Source organism: Monomorium pharaonis, unplaced genomic scaffold (assembly GCF_013373865.1).
Source record: "Monomorium pharaonis isolate MP-MQ-018 unplaced genomic scaffold, ASM1337386v2 scaffold_352, whole genome shotgun sequence".
Taxonomy (NCBI): Eukaryota; Metazoa; Arthropoda; class Insecta; order Hymenoptera; family Formicidae; genus Monomorium; species Monomorium pharaonis.
The window spans coordinates 26,167-43,711 of NW_023415640.1; the positions used below are offsets into that span (position 1 = coordinate 26,167).

General features: G+C 36.2%; 1 protein-coding gene across 1 annotated transcript; it reads right to left on the reverse strand.

Annotated features, from left to right (window-relative positions):
* Window positions 1-55: 55 nt before the first annotated feature.
* LOC118648284 (dynein heavy chain 10, axonemal-like) lies at window positions 56-17,487 on the reverse strand (the record flags this gene model as incomplete). The annotated part of the gene is given in 27 exon segments (XM_036294624.1): window positions 56-527; window positions 918-1,064; window positions 1,153-1,332; window positions 1,416-1,583; window positions 1,926-2,137; window positions 2,773-3,076; window positions 3,338-3,499; window positions 3,581-3,723; window positions 7,594-7,795; window positions 8,425-8,763; window positions 8,984-9,730; window positions 9,914-10,068; window positions 10,626-10,863; window positions 10,865-10,907; window positions 11,230-11,606; window positions 11,608-11,687; window positions 11,995-12,305; window positions 12,414-12,726; window positions 13,191-13,407; window positions 13,477-13,672; window positions 14,439-14,893; window positions 15,481-15,672; window positions 15,742-15,960; window positions 16,018-16,217; window positions 16,718-16,982; window positions 17,211-17,464; window positions 17,467-17,487. Coding segments are annotated over 27 exon segments (6,287 nt in total), but the record flags the coding sequence as incomplete, so codon positions are not given.
* Window positions 17,488-17,545: the final 58 nt, after the last annotated feature.

Here is a 17,545-nt window from a genome sequence, read left to right on the forward strand (position 1 = left end):
CGTAAATTTCCTTTTTTTTTTTATTTTTTTGTTATTGGCCAATTTTATACTACCCAATGTTAACATTTTTATAAGGATTTAGCAACGGATTTTGTTATTATTACATTTCGTTGTTGTTCCTGCGCTCTTGACTATTTCCACGATTTCCGGGAGTGCGCATTCGCATGTGCAAGCGCGAGAAAGTGCTGCACGTCGACAACATAATTTTATTAAAATTATAATATTTGAAAATATATAAGAATAGTTTTATAGCCAGTTATGTTTACAGTACAATCATTGATTAATACAGATACAGATATAGATATAGTAATACATCAAATATATTGAAAAATACAGCGTACTTTAAATATCTCACTTTCTTATTAGTTTTAAAGACAGTTTTAATCTGCATTTAACAATAGACAAACACCTTGAAGCACCCAATGCGAAATGTGTTCCGGAGTCGCTAAATTTGCTTCGAAGACTAAACCAACACCGAGGACATTTCGCCGGTTTGAAGTAATATATACGGGAGTTTTAAACGTATTCTGTAACAAGCGTAAAAATATTTATCTATTCTGCAAACCGAAGTTAAAGTTTATTCTATATCTTTATAAAAATATAATACTGGACAATATTAAATTGGCCAATAATTATTTATTTTGAGTATTATTTTGAGTAAATATACTTGAGCATATTGAATAAAAGTACTAACAACAGTATTTTTAATACTTAAAATAAGTATCAATTATTTTAATACTGATTAATTTAATGCTGTCCGGTATTACATTTTTACAGGAGTAAAAGTGACTCTTCAAAGAGGTTATTTTTATAGAGTAAGCTTTAATTCTTATTAGAATGGAAAATTACTCGAAGAATTTTAGCGGCAGTATTTTTGCTTCATAAAATTTAGAGAGTGGATAAGCGAAATTTGATACCTGTAACTTCAGTCTATGAACTTCAGTAGGTATGACGGTCAATATTGGCAGTTCCTCAATCAAAACTTTCGGATGCGATCTTTTCAAACAACGCTCTTTCATATCCCACCTAGCGCCTTCCACATACAATCCGTGCACGTAAAAACCCTGTTTAAAATGCAAATGGCAGAATGTAATGTGATGCTGTTGTAATCCTAATAAAATATCGTGAAAAGCAATTATTATTGGGATTTACATGATTGGGTCTCTCTTCCACATCGTCGGGTTTAGAGAACGTGGACACCGTCGTGTAAATGGCGGAACGATCGAGGGGCCAATTATTCTTGCGGCAAGTCATTTGTACCAGAGCCGCCAGATAAGTCTCCGGAACATGCAATCCGGACAACCAGACCACCACGGGTTCATTCGCGCCTGACTAATCAGAGAAGAAAGCACCGTTAATGACAAAGTTAATATCGCGGAATCACGGAAGTTAAGATGATATGTGACGTTTCGCACCCAGTTTGTGTATTGATTTATTCTCTTTTGAAAGTGGTCCATCCAGCCGGCAAGATTCTTTCGCGTATCTGGCGCCAGTCTGGCCCATTCTTTGGGCAGAATACCGTTATAAAGCGCTGCGGAAACGTTCTCCAGCATCGCGTCCATTCCGATTTCGCCAGCAATAGCCTATTAATTTTGATTATCAAATGCATCTTAATTAAGCCAACATAATTACAAAAAAGGATCTATAAACTATATTACTATAAATAATATAAAAAAGTTTGCAAATGTATTATGAGAAGTTCTTGAAACTAATATCTTCGCTTTAATATAAGTACAGAATGAAATAATTGTGTTAAGTAATTGTTACAAAGTAGGTTTTTAAGTAATAAGGAATATGATACGGATCAATAAAAATGATAAAAAAGTAGAATTTGTGCGTAATTAATTAAACAATTTTTAAGTAATTAAATATAAAGCAATCTATAACAGGTGTGGTGAAAGTTTGAACCTCAAAAGTTTACTTACCTTTCTCAGTTGGGTCAACGTTTTTGTAATTGTTTCTATTAATTTGTTGAATCGCTCTAATTCCTGAAATAGAACGATCGCGGTCGGTGTTACAGCCACGCCGAAATTTCTCTTGACCTTACTAACATCATATTGCGCGGGTATTTTGGTCAAAACCTCTTTCGCTACATTGTCGATAAATTCATCCTTGCTGACGCCGCTGATGTCCATGGCTACGAATTTAATGTGTCATTTTATGGCATGTTATTATAATTATAATTGAAAAAAACGTAATAAATTCGTGACTCACTCTCCTTATCCGAGCCGGCTACAAATACTTTTTTAATTATCTCATTAAATTATCTCATTAAGAATTACGATATGATTTAAAAATAAGATATAAAGGTTTTTTAGTAACAATAATTTTAATACTCGCTATTAATAAAATTAATTAATATTTAATTAAATTTATTTTGAATATTCTTAATTTGAAAATATTATTTTACGTAAAGAAGCATATACACCTACATGAAACAAACATTTAGATTTGCAAATTTTTTTGTGGAAAACGCAAAAAAATATATATGTCATATGTTTAGGTCATTGTCAGGAATATATTTGGTCTACATTTGCCACTTAAATTTTATTAAAAAATAATATAAAATAATGTTGCTATTCAAGTTTTCCTAAATCATATTTAGTAAACGGTGACTTACAGTCTCTTTCCGTTTTTCCACAAAAAGTTCGCAACTCCAAGTGTTTATGTTTCCTTAAGAATAGCAACATTTAATAGTGGCATCATAATTTTGTCGTTGCGATCGACATTATAGAAACAGGGTAAGGCGAGAAAAATATAATGTACTCGCACCAATTTGCGGCTGGAGTTCTATGAGATGCCTCCACATTTTATTAACTGCCTGCGTAAAGTATCCTATTTCGGCGTTTGGATGCAACCCGAACACCTCCGGGCCATTTACCAGCGGGAGCTCTTCGATAAATCGCAAGTAATCGTCGCGATTTCCTTCCGGCGGTATCACGTAGTCGACGATGTCGTCCTTGTAAAAGTGAAACGGTTGAAACTCGTCAAAGAGAAAATCACCGAAATACTCGTCCATATATGTGTACGAAACGCGACGATCGTAGCTGTCTATCACTCTTCCGCCATACATCACCTGGTTATTTTCGAAATTTGAACATGTAAAACACAATGACTTGCATTCAGATTTTATGCCAAAAAAAACTGAATTAGAATAACAAATAAAAATTGAATAAAATTAATTATATAAATTATTATTATTAAAATACTATATTGAAATACTATAAAAAAAGATCTTATTTTAAAAATGAAATTAAATGTATACAAACTGTTAGAAATACTTCTATGAGATCTCATACTGATAAAGAAGATTTTAGATGACACAAATTGAACGTACTTCGCCAATTAAATACTTAAGGCTGTTCCACGGTACTTGAAAGCCCTTTGTTGCCAGTGCCTTCGTCAAATAAGTGTCTAGGATGCTAACACACACATTGAAATCCGACTCATTGAAATCGTACTTTATGTTCCATCCGATCTTATCGTACTTTCTTCTCTCCTGCGATGTTAAGAGCGCTTTATTGAAGTTGCTTTGGGTATCTTTCAAACATTCAAACAATCACGTTAAAGGTTTGCTTGCCTGAATAACTGCATGATAAAACGCGAGAACATAAATTAAGTGCTTGTAAAGTGGATGAGGGCAACTTTCTAAGAGCTGCGGTCGCATGTTGAAGTACGTGTTTTGCAAATTTGGCTTCAATCCACTCGGCGGTTCCATCACCACTGCAAATAAATTTTATTAAAAAGTACAAAGTATCCGTGTGAAAATTCTACCTAGGTTGTAATCAGGGCCAAGTTAGGTTTCTTTACTTTTATTGAGGCCCAAGTTAGGACGCCTACCTTGGTCCAATATCGATTTGTCCCGCTTTTTAATCTAGGGCTGACATGGGTTTCAAACTGGGGCCAAGAGAAAAAGGTAGCGGGAGCCAAACGAAAAGGGGGGAGGAGGAGAAGAAAGAAAAAGGGAGGCGGAGGAGGGGGAGCAACAGGACAGACGAAAGGGAGGACAAAGGGGGAGGAAGGAAGGAAAGGCAAACGAGGGGAGGGGAGGGGAGGGGAGGGGAGGGGGAAGGGGAAGGAAAGGGAAAGGAGGGGAGGGGAGGGGACGGGGAAGGGGACGGGGAAGGGGAAGGGGAGGGGAAGGGGAGGGGAAGGGGAAGGGGAAGGGGAAGGGGAAGGGGAAGGGGAAGGGGAAGGGGAAGGGGAGGGAAGGGGAGGGAAGGGGAGGGGAGGGCAGGGGAAGGGGAAGGGGAAGGGGAAGGGGAAGGGGAAGGGAAGGGAAGGGAAGGGAAGGGAAGGGAAGGGGAGGGGAAGGGGAAGGGGAAGGGGAAGGGGAAGGGAAGGGAAGGGAAGGGAAGGGAAGGGAAGGGAAGGGAACGGGAACGGGAACGGGAACGGGAACGGGAACGGGAACGGGAACGGGAACGGGAACGGGAACGGGAACGGGAACGGGAACGGGAACGGGAACGGGAACGGGAACGGGAACGGGAACGGGAACGGGAACGGAACGGGAACGGGAACGGGAACGGGAACGGGAACGGGAACGGGAACGGGAACGGGAACGGGAACGGGAACGGGAACGGGAACGGGAACGGGAACGGGAACGGGAACGGGAACGGGAACGGGAACGGGAACGGGAACGGGAACGGGAACGGGAACGGGAACGGGAACGGGAACGGGAACGGGAACGGGAACGGGAACGGGAACGGGAACGGGAACGGGAACGGGAACGGGAACGGGAACGGGAACGGGAACGGGAACGGGAACGGGAACGGGAACGGGAACGGGAACGGGAACGGGAACGGGAACGGGAACGGAACGGGAACGGGAACGGGAACGGGAACGGGAACGGGAACGGGAACGGGAACGGGAACGGGAACGGGAACGGAACGGGAACGGGAACGGGACGGAACGGGAACGGGAACGGGAACGGGAACGGGAACGGGAACGGGAACGGGAACGGGAACGGGAACGGGAACGGGAACGGGAACGGGACGGAACGGGAACGGGAACGGGAACGGGAACGGGAACGGGAACGGGAACGGGAACGGGAACGGGAACGGGAACGGGAACGGGAACGGGAACGGGAACGGGAACGGGAACGGGAACGGGAACGGGAACGGGAACGGGAACGGGAACGGGAACGGGAACGGGAACGGGAACGGAACGGAACGGGAACGGGAACGGGAACGGGAACGGGAACGGGAACGGGAACGGAACGGGAACGGGAACGGGAACGGGAACGGGAACGGGAACGGGAACGGGAACGGAACGGGAACGGGAACGGGAACGGGAACGGAACGGGAACGGGACGGAACGGGAACGGGAACGGGAACGGGAACGGGAACGGGAACGGGAACGGTAACGGGAACGGGAACGGGAACGGGAACGGGAACGGGAACGGGAACGGGAACGGGAACGGGAACGGGAACGGGAACGGAACGGGAACGGGAACGGGAACGGGAACGGGAACGGGAACGGGAACTTTAACGGGAACGGGAACGGGAACGGGAACGGGAACGGGAACGGGAACGGGAACGGGAACGGGAACTTTAACGGAACGGGAACGGGAACGGGAACGGAACGGGAACTTTAACGGTAACTTGGGAACGGGAACTTAACTTAACGGAACTTTAACTTTAACTTTAACGGAACTTAATTTTATTTTTTATTTTATTTTATTTTATTTTATTTTATTTATTTTATTTTATTTTATTTTATTTTATTTTATTTTATTTATTTTATTTTATTTTATTTTATTTTATTTTATTTTATTTTATTTATTTTATTTTATTTTATTTTATTTTATTTTATTTTATTTTATTTTATTTTATTTTATTTTATTTTATTTTTTTATTATTTAATTTAATTTAATTTAATTTTAAAAATAATTTTATATTTATTTCTAAAATTATTTTTCAAATAATTAAAAACTTGCCGCTGGTAGTTTTGAACCCGGGACCTAGGATTACAAAACTTGTACTCTATCTACTGAGCCAATTGACTTATCGATATTGGGTACTTGTAATTGTCTATATATACTTATTAATACATTAAAATTAAAATTAGAATTTTTCGAGAAAAAATTGTAAGAGGCACTTTTATTGCAGATTCTTATTCGGAAAAATCATACAAACATATTAAACAAAAATTCAACTCAGAAAAAGTTGATAATTATTGTGTAAACAATGTTAATTAAAAATTAAAAAATTAAAAAATAATTAAATAAAAAATAGCTTTGTGTCAAAAGTTATGAATGTTTTGGGCTAAAATTTTCAAGACTTTTAGAGAATAATAACCGCTACTATTTAAGCCCTATTACAAGAATTTGCCATCACTTGTCCATTTGTTATTAACAATTTAAGAAAAAAGTAAATTTTGGCAGTTTTTAATTTTTTTCTCCTTAAAAAATTAACCAATTGGAACGTTCGACGGCTCATTTAATAGGTATTTTTAATACCTATAAGCTTATATTTTTTGTTTTTTGCTAACAGTAATAAATTTTTTTTTATTGCCAAAAAACGAAAATTTTCACCTTCTTTCATTGTTTACACAATAATTCCCAACTTTTTCCGAGTTGAATTTTTGTTTAATATGTTTGTATGATTAAGAATGTGCAATAAAAGTGCCTCTTACAATTTTTTCTCGAAACAGTGGTTTCTGAGTCTAATTTCTCTGTACTATATATGTTATAAACTGACGCAATTATATTATTTATAAAAGCAGTTAAATTTTGCAAAATATATTAAAAATAAATTGCATTAATTTATTTACCTATTAATTTTATTGTTAAATTTATCTTTTTCCATAACCTTAATAATTTGATGGAAATTGCAATCTATTTAGCACTAATACTTTGAAGCGTTCAAATGATTAATTAGATGATTAATTATATTTAAGTTGGGGTTATATATGTAAAATAAATTGGGCCAAAATTACAGGATATATCATTGCTCAATTTATTATATTTAATAAATAAATAAAAACAACAATTTTAAAATATATCAATTATTTATTATATTTTATGCATTATGTATTATACATAATCGTATCGTTTAATCAATCGAAATAGATATCAGTATTTGTAATACAGAAATGGTATTTTTTTTAAATCTTACAAAAACATATTACGAGTCTGATATCGGTTATTTGCAATTAATATTCTATTTAAAACTTTTGTTTTTCTTTACGATCTATTTAAAAGCCAAACATAGAAGACAACAAACTCAATAAAATAATAGATTTTATAAATAATGTATTAGCTAATTACTTCAGTAATTATTCTATCAGACGTGGAAAACGATATGTTACTTTGAAATATTTAAGTCTAATACAATTAATATATTAAAATAATTAAAATATAAGAATTGAGAAAAAAGCTATAATTAGGCAAACCTAACTGTGAGTCTTGGGGAAAAAGTTGTAAATTTAAACCAGGCCCAATTCAGGCAAGCTCAAGTCCAAATATCCTAAATAGGCCCTGAATAGGCCCTGAATAGGTTTCAGTAACGCCCGTATGGGGTCAATATTAAATAGGGCATGCCTAGATGAATTTCCACACGGGTATAAGCGTACATTTTTATCGTTCGTTACCTTTTAGAGATTGCTGGAGTATTCCGATTGGAAAATTGGGGGTTGATTCGGTGGTGAGCCATAAGCGGAAGTCGGGATGAGGCTTCTCTATGTTCTCCACGATCTTCTCTAGCTTCTTCGTGAAGGGTAACAGCAAGTGGCAATTCTGCAGCATCAGCCACTGACCTCTCGTTATCGCTGTCTCCAGTAATTCCATCGCGATCTATTAGACAAGCAATTTTTTGAAAGAAATTAAAATTTTTCGAAACGCTGAAAGTTATAAATTGATGCAACTTGAACATGTGTAAAAATTATTTGTCGTCCCGTTCAAGTCACCCAGCGTGGCTATAATGTAAATTTTAGAAGTATTCGATTATGTATATACAGGAAAACAGTATCAAGCATTAATATCAAACTGGAATTAATATATTGTCTACTTAATAATTATTTTATATATAAACAAGAGAAATTATGTTTGCTTACATATAGATTAGGTTCTAACATAATAATCTTGCTTATGTATATTTTTTGAAGAATTTTTTATTAAATTTTAGTAAAATAATATATCTTATTTTAATATTGTCATTTAAAGAGCACTGTGTGATTGTTTTAATAATAGCAGAATTTTTTAAAAATTAACTCTTGAAGATAAAATTATTTTTCATCCGATATTTTTTCCTCTCAACTCATATATTAATTCTTCTTAGTGGAAATACAAAATTCTTCATGTAAGCAAGTTAAATCTGTTTAACATTGTATAATTTTTTTATTTCAGTATTTAACAGTATTTAAAAATAATGACATTCTCAAAAAAAATATATATTCTTTTCTTCTGCGCATTCTTCATCTCACCTTATCTTGGCTTTGACCGAGGGAGAGATATCTGAATCTTCCTCCGCCGCAGCCATATCGATCGGCCAACTTCATCAGCTCCGACGTGGGATCTGAACCCGGGCTTAAAATAAAGACCACAGGCATGGTCGGCATACTTTCCTCGAAAATCATGTCGAAGCTCACACGAGGCGGCGTGATGTATTGCTCGCCCATGATCTCGGTGATGTAACTAATTATGCCACGATAGACGCGATCTACGCGGAAGCAACGTAACAGCATCAGCTTCTCGAATGGTGTCAACCGCGTGCTATAGTCGCACGGAAGATCATCCGACTCCGGTGTGTCGGAGTCGCACCACTGAAATCGACAATTAATCAGCCAACTTGATTACAGATATTATAATTACGGGTATAATTAATTATCTCATTAATTATCCTCCGTACTTTAACATAATCCTTGTTTCTTACGGAGTAGTTGAGTCAAAGTGTATGCGAAGTGTATGCAAAGTTAAAAAAAAAAGTTTATACAATTAATTAAATTGTTCAAATAATCGTCATTTGCCATTTCGGGGATTTACCTTCTTCCACTCGTCTTCGTAATCCCGTAGCTCTTCCGGAAGTTGTTCAAACTTCTCCGGGAAATCGCTCGCCAGCTTGAGGACGTCTTCCCAGCCCGACGCCGACAACCAACGAGTAGGTTCGAGCGATTTCTCCAAGGCCACGCTGCCCTTGATGAAGAAATCCAATTGCTTTTGATTCACGTTGCCCAAACTCTGCTCTATTTTTACGCAAGTTTGCAAGGAGAAGAGAAGCTTGTGCCGCGCGAAGATGCCAGTGCAGCCGTAATTGTAAACATTCTTCGTCAACATTGGAATAATACTGCTCAGTCGTTTAGCGATCACCGGATCGGGTAACGATCGCTTTAGCGAGTGAACAAACACTTCGACGTAGCTGATCAGAGAGTACTGATACATGGCGCTTATGGTGGCCATGTCGACCAGCACGGAGAACAGAATTGCGCCCCGCTTCGCCACCGGACGATAGTTTTCGCGAAGCTTGTTTATGTCGGCCGCAGTGACTTCCGCGAGCGACAGTTTGTTCATCACTTCCCTGGCGCTGGACTTGATGTTTTCCAGGGTCTCAATCAGCTCGATGTTGTCCACCATGTTGCGCTGGTCCATGGCAATTTCGCGCAGAAGACTGTCTTCCAGTTGCTGCAGCAGATTCTTGTTCTCGCTGGTCTCCAGGATCAGCGTCTCGCGCTGCTCCTCGATGTCCGGTCTTTCGGTTCTCACCACTACCGACAGAAGTTGGTTCTCCAAACCCTGGGAAGAGGTGTTTTGCGAGAATTTAGCGAAATATTGATAGCTCTTCAAGTTAAAGAAGAGTTTTGTTTAAGTATTTTCTTGAAATACAATATAATGATAATTATAAGGTAATTATGACTTGAAGAATTACACAATTATGTTGTAGTCACAATTTATAACTGGATCTTAAAGTTTACTCACTGCTGTGGTGACCATGTAATTGATAACAACTGCTTTGGCATACAAGGCAGGATCCAACATCGGATTGGTCATTTTCGTTGTTAAATATATTCGGAATCGTGGATCATAATCTACCTCTTTATCACCAAGAATGACGAAAGTTCGCCCCGCAGCGGCTACACAGTAGAAGACGTTTTGTATTTATGTTAAAAACGGTTTTTATTAAAATTTTTGTGTTAATAACATTTTTAACATTTTTAACACACCCGAGTGTTGATTTAACATAATATGATTGTTATTTAAAGATCTTATTAGTTTAAATTGATATTCAATATTTTTTTGTGTCAAAATAATACAATTTATGGGTAAATAGACAAGTAACAAAAATAATAGTAGTGAAATATTAATTCCAAAATAAATGAACAAAATATACGTTTTCAGATATTATAAAAATATTAATTTTACAAAAAAAATATAAATATATAATTTTGTTTCCAAATTATGTTAAACTGTTACATTTTCTGTATTAATTTTCGTAATATTATTTGTATTAGTTTTGTATATATTATGGTATTAAAAATTTGAGAGGAACATTTGAGACAATATACGTTAAATTTAAAATAAATTTTCTAACTATGTCTAAAAGACAAATCGATGAAGGTAGAATAATTTCCAAGTTTGCGTGCATTACAATTATATCGATCTATGAACTTATTTGAATTTTGTATCTTACTCTGAATATTTCGCGATAAGACGTTGTCCAAGATGGGATCAACCTCGTCGGCATCTTCAACAAGCACAGGCAGACCATAATTAATAGCCAATTCGACTTGCTTAAAAAAATCCGCGTCTGTAAAGGAGAGAATCTTCAAGTTCTGTTTCTGTTCCCTCTTCTTAATCCAATTTAACGCTTGCTGCTGCGGATCAATGCAAAATGGAAATCTGGATGCTTTCAGGGCAAGTATACCGTTTTTGCACGGATAGCTCGTCCGGTGGGAGACCTTCTGAATTCCATCTACAGGTGTTGTGTTTTAATATTTACATTAGAAAAGCAAATTTCGTCATTTATATCAAGTTATCTGAATATTTATATGAATATTTGGTCAACGAGATAAAACACGCTTTTTTTTCATTCCTAATTTTTTGAAATTTAATGTTTTATTAACAAATTGTAATTAATTGTAATTAATACACGAGGAAAATATTATATTCAATTATAATTCAAATATTATATATAAAATTATAATGTTTAATGTAATACTTTATTACGCAGATATTAATTGTGTATAGAGATTTAAAATGTACATCATTTTATAGTCAAATACAATCTCATTTACCTGCTAATTTCAACGTCGTCGCTTAGTTGCGTTTCGAGTTTGAAGGGGATCGATAAGGGTAATTTCTTCTCTAAAATGCTCCTCCGCCAGTCGCTGTACATTTCATTCCTGAATTCGTAGGAGAACGGCCCGCTGTAGGTCAAAAACGACGCTCCGAGCAAACAATTTCCCGTAATCTTCTGCATATCATCTTGAAGAACCTGCAGATCCTTCCGCCATCGTTCATTCTCGGAAGATAATCCGGAGATAAGCTTGTCGGCAGCTATAAGACGTCGTTGCAGCAAGTCTGTTTCGTCCTGAAGATTCTGTCGCTCGTTCATCGCGACATCGTACTTCGCGTTTAATTCCTGGATCATTTTCTCCAATCGTTTTAATTCTCCTCTCTTCCTTTTCCAACGCGCGCCTGGCTTTTTCGGATTCCGCTTCGAGCTCCTGAACTCTGTCGATTTTGGCTTCACCTGAAATAGCAAACCAAAAGTAAATTATTTGCATAAGGATTTATTATAAATATCCCTGGTGAACATTTTTTTCACAATTTTTCAGATAATTCTTCAGAATTTGGCGGAATTTTTGTATAATTTTATAGCTTTTTAGAAAAAATTTTTTAATAGTTTTTAGAAATAACAAAAAATCTAAAATTTTTAAAGAAATAAATATCTTTTATAAAATTCTGAAAGGAGAAGATTAGAAGGAGAAAAATAAATAAAAATAAAGGATAGAGATTTCAGACAAAAATTAACAGATAAATTATCGATTAAAGTTTACAAAACTCCGTGAATACCTCTCTATAAACGGCGCAGTAATCCAGAACAGCAAGCACAAATTTGTATAAGCCGTATCCCGCTTTACTAATGAACTGCATCTGATCTAGCTTATCAGTTTTCTTCAAATGCGTCCGAACTGCTTGCTGTTGCCGCAGAGTAATCTGATCGCAATCCATTTCCTGCAAGTGTCTCAAAAAATAAGGATCGCTCATCATGCCTTTCGCTCCTTTCCACGACACGTCTCTGACGTTCCGAAGTATCGCAACGCATTCCGAAACAATCTGCACCGGTTCGGGCGGAGTGGCGAAAGATCTAAAGTGTTATTGATTTATTAGAAAGTTTAATATCTTCTAAAAGTTTATTATGCATCTTTCTTTTAAATTCAATATTGAGCAGCTGATAAGTTGAACAAAGTCGAACCTTATCTCGGTGATATCAGCTTTATCGAGTTCGCTCAGTGCAAGTTTAGCCGCATCAAGAGCCGGTTGGGCCTCCGCCAGAGCCTGCCTGGCTTCAGTTTCCTCTTTGGCTATCATTTTCTTCTTGTCCTCAATTTCCTTCCTTTTCTCTTCGCTCAGTTGCTTCTTCTCCATCGCGACGTCTGTACTCTCGCCGATGGACGCGAGCAACTGTTCGCAACTTCGTGTTTGATCATTCACTTTGATTCTTTGCACATCCAAGACTTTATTTAGTTCCGTCAGCGACACCGAAGCTTCCATGATCTTCTGCAGTCCTAAAAAAGGATATTTATTTAGTAAGAAAAAAGAAAGCTTCGCCTCTTTTATATTGAAAGATATAATTTTTCTAGAATAAAAATAAAAGACAAGATGCAGAAAATAAAATTTGTTAAAAATACTTAAATCTATTATTATTGTGTCAGAGCCTGCATAGCTTTATTGTTATTAAAAACTTTTTTGATTAATTTTAATAAAAAATATTTTGTAAATAAAGAATTAATATTTCACTTTTTTATTTTAATTTCTTTTACGATTAGCTTGTCTGGTTGCAATATATTTCTATAATCAATTTTACTTTGAAGTATAACTGAACGGTACAAGTCCCAAATTTATTAATACATCTTATATATTTACGTGGAAGGTAAATATTGGAAATATGCGATATTGATCGCTAGAGGGTTGCAAAAAAATAGAAATAAAATAAAAATTAAGATAATTTATAAAGAGATTTTGCAGTTACCTCCGGAAAGGCGCGCGCGACGTGAATTTATGAAGTTCTTTTTCTCCACCATCAGCTTTAGATAAGTGTTGATGAAGTCCAAGAAATGCCTTGGCGTGACATAATTTCGTCGCCTCAGTTTCGTCGCGAAGTCCACTGTATATTGTAATACGGATGTATGCACGTGCACGATGTGACTCACGATTACCTTATTGTACTCCTGCGGCACAATTGGACTCTAGAAAAAGAAAAGAGATCGCCTCGTGTCGCGTTTGATTGTTTCTTTCGTCTATCCGCTCTTGCTTACATCTCTGATAAAAACGTTTGCCACCGCCACCAGGGCCTGCTGCGGCCACGGAAACATCCAGTCTATAGTGGTATTGTCGATCAAGCCAGGATAATTGCGACATCGCGTCCGCAGGGCATCGCCCGATGGACTCATCGCCAGCGCTATCCGTAAGTTTGCGGTGCACGTCTTGGCAAAGTACGACCAGACGCTTTTCCTAGAGCCAAAAATACTTTTTTTTAAACACGCACTGGAAAAAAAAATACTTAGTGTCTGCGATTATAATTAAATGTTAAAATAATTATGGTTGAGAGATCCATTTCATGATTGTTATTCTTAGAATTTAGAAAGTATTTATATAAATTTATTTTTATAAATAATGTGAGTAAAGAGAGTAATTTTGTTAATTTAATTTATCACTTAATATCAATAATATAATAAAGTTTTATGCACGAAACTCTGTACTCTCTCTCTCTCTCTCTCTCTCTTTATTTATTATTTAAAACTACATTAAATCGTAATATTATTTTCTTGTGACTCTGATATTACAATGTTAATAATAATATATAATGTGTTACATCGAATAAAATAAAAAATAGCTGTAATTATCAACATTTAAATGTAGTTAAATATAGCTCTAAAAACAACTATAATTTATAATGAGTATATAGCTCTAAAAATATAGCTCTAAAAACAACTATAATTTATAATTTATTTTTTAATGCCAAACTATGTTTAAATTATAGTAATTATAATTATTTTTTGGTGTAGTTTTCAATGTAATATATTATATGTTATTATTACTAACATTATAGCAATAATAACTATAAAACTGGATCATGATAACCATAATTATTTTAACATATAATTGTAGCCACAAATATCAAATACTTTTCTCTCACAATTAGTGCAGTGAGTTTTAAGAAATGGCCAAAGAATTTAGAAACAAAATTAAATTGCTTGAACGACAAATGTCTGCTTACTTTGAAATATCAAAGCCTGCTTTAACCGCTGCCCCTCTGCAGGAAGTAACGATCGTATCTTTCTCTTCGTCATTGAAAAGACCTGGCACGAAGCCCGCCGTTAACATGTTGTTCACCAACTCAAGAAAGCTCTCGTCCTTGATGTGGCCAGATGTGAACATGAACACGACCTTCTTGTTCTCTAACCCGACCATGTTGTACAGATTTTTCATGTCCTCGCGGAAGAACGCTTCGTTGTATCCGCGACTCAGGACGATCTGAAATAGCTGGTAACCGGCAGCGAATGACGCCAATCTTATTACAGATTTCTTGCCGCTACCGCCCGTTCCGATAACCAGCACGTGACCGCGATGCATTCGAAGTACACGGTGCACTCTGGTCAGATGCTCTAATGCATCATTAAAGAGAACCATGTGCAGTTTAGTCTTGTTCCTCTCGTTGTATTCTTCGAAAATCTACAAATAGCATAAACAGATTTGAGCTACGACTCACTTGCTTTTCATGAAAAAATTCTTATAATATTTTTAAAAGTATTTTATATTTACGTTTTTTTCAAAAAATACCTTAGATTTTCAAAAAATAGAGATTTAAATTTTTCTACATATGTTATCATTTTTCAAAAATTATAGAAGGTGAGAAATCTTGAAAATCTTGAAATGTTTCAAAATTCACGTATGTAAGGAATTATAAATAAGATATATATTCTTTTCAGTATTTCTGAAAAATTTTCTTAATTCGCAAACATTGCAAAATTATGAAATTCTAAAAAATATATAAAAATTATAAAGAATTTAAAAAAAAATTTTCACCAAAATCTACAAATACTTTGAAGCATTCTCTGATTAGTTAGTAGCAAATTTTAGTTTGATTAATCAACTAAATGCCTTGTTACGCATTGGTAACATTAAATAAACTGTACCTTGTTTAAAAATAATTTTTAACGTCTTGATTAAATAGCGACTTTGCTTGAATGAGCAGGTCAAATAGTAATGGAGCATAGAGGAATAATTTAAAAAATTTACATTAGAAGAAGAAGCTTGACCTCTAGAAACAAGCTGTAAACCGCCTCGTAATCCAACAGATCCTCATAAAACCTAGGTTCATCCTCGTTGCAGGCATTCCTGAAATCGCCGTAGAGTATCGGGTCTCTTAAACTGTACTTAACCACTTCGGGTTCTAGGTCCCAATAATTCCGTATTTTTTCATTCAGTTGCTCAATTACCAAGTTCTCGTCCTGGAACATCAAAAAGTATATAAAGCTTTTAATAAACCGAAAGAGAGTAGAAGAATTTAATTGCGTTACCTGCACGCTAATGAGACGATCGCATATAACTCGGGTGATTTCGTTTCTCCAGAGCCTGACAAACTGCTTCGCGCTTGGATAGAAGTCAGGATAACTCTGGAGCAATCCGGCCGTGATTCTCGAGAGATCTCGCATGTTAAAGATGTAGTGGAATTTGGACGGTGTCGGCAGTAAACCGCTTCTTAACTGACTGAATAGTATTATGCTGTTGATATGTATCTCGTTTAAGAAAATAACGCCATAACGTATCGCGCAACTACCTCGTAAAGTTCCAACAATCAATTGTACGAGTCCGTTAGCAATGGACTGAACTGCCTCCGAAAATGTTTGTAGATGTCCGGACAGGATACTCGTGTAAATGTGATGGAGGGTCTTGGTCGTTGGGAAAGTCACGTTGTAAATCGAGAACATCGAGATAAATCGCGGATCGACTTCATTCCTGCCGCTACCCGGTTCTCCCATGGCTGCTAAATAACCTACATAAAGAAAGATTTTGCTAAAATATATAAAAATTGAGCTAGGCTACAGAAAGAATTATACATTTAGGGTGCACAAGAACAATGGCAATAAAATTCTGCAAAAAATTTTGACGTATTCTAGTAACCATCAATTTAAAAAGCTACGGCGATAATAGTTCAGATGGTTTAACATAATATTTTTTCTATTTGGTTATTAAAAATAATGTGTAGATATTTAAGCAAAACTGATCTTTCTGTAGAACTGTACAGAAAATGCATTTGTGATGCTAAGATTAAAGTCTTCTATAATTATTTTAATCAAACATATTGGAAATATATTAAATATATATATCTTTATTGCCATTAATAAATTATAAGAAATTGATAAAATTATATAGAAAATTTGATGAAATTATTGATAATGAAATCGACACGTTTTTGAAAGAAATGAAAGTTCAATGTTTCATTGTTTTTGAAAGAAATATTATTTTGGAAGATTTTGCATAAAATTTACTTACAGATATCTTTCAAGTACTTCCAATTCAAATCACGTCCGCGATCGTAAAAGCCGCCTCTCTCAAACAATAGTTTAAGGAATGCGATGGGCTGCTGCGTTCCGTAAATATCGACAACTGGCATATTCATGTCGTCGATAAAAACTATTAATTTCTTTCCGGGTGGTGCCCCATATACTTCTCTTGATCTTTTATCCACTACTGATTCAATATTTCTCTGCACATCCATCGAAGTGGTTCTCGAGGAAAAATTAATTAAAAGCTGCTCCTATTTGTCACAAAGTATTTGTCATAAAATATAAATTTTGTTCGTCTTATTATTTATATGTCTTATATTACTTTATTGACAAAATTATTTGAATAAAATGCGGCTTTTATAAATATTAAGATAAAAATTAGAATGCCAAATAATTTTTGGACATAGCTGGATAGAGAATAATTATTAATAAATAGTTCAATTAATCTCTCTCATTGTCAGTATTGGTGATTCACTTACGAATCTTTCGGGGTTCAAGTTCCTTAGAAATTCATGAATAATGGCCGTCTTCGACGTGCCAGTTTCCCCGACCAACAGTACCGGTCTCTGTTGATTGTTCATGAGATCAATAAACCACGTGGTGCGCAGAGTATCGATTGTCTGTACTAAAATGTCCGAGAAGTTCTTCTGCCTGTCGTGAAAATACGCCGGTACCAACCATTTCCATGCCATCCAAACGTTTTTCTTCAAATTTAGCACATAGTCGTAGAGGTTGGAAATGACACGGGTATATATCCTGACAGAGTATAGCCATTTAGTTTTTAGTCAACGAGAACGAAGATTAATTCAATTAA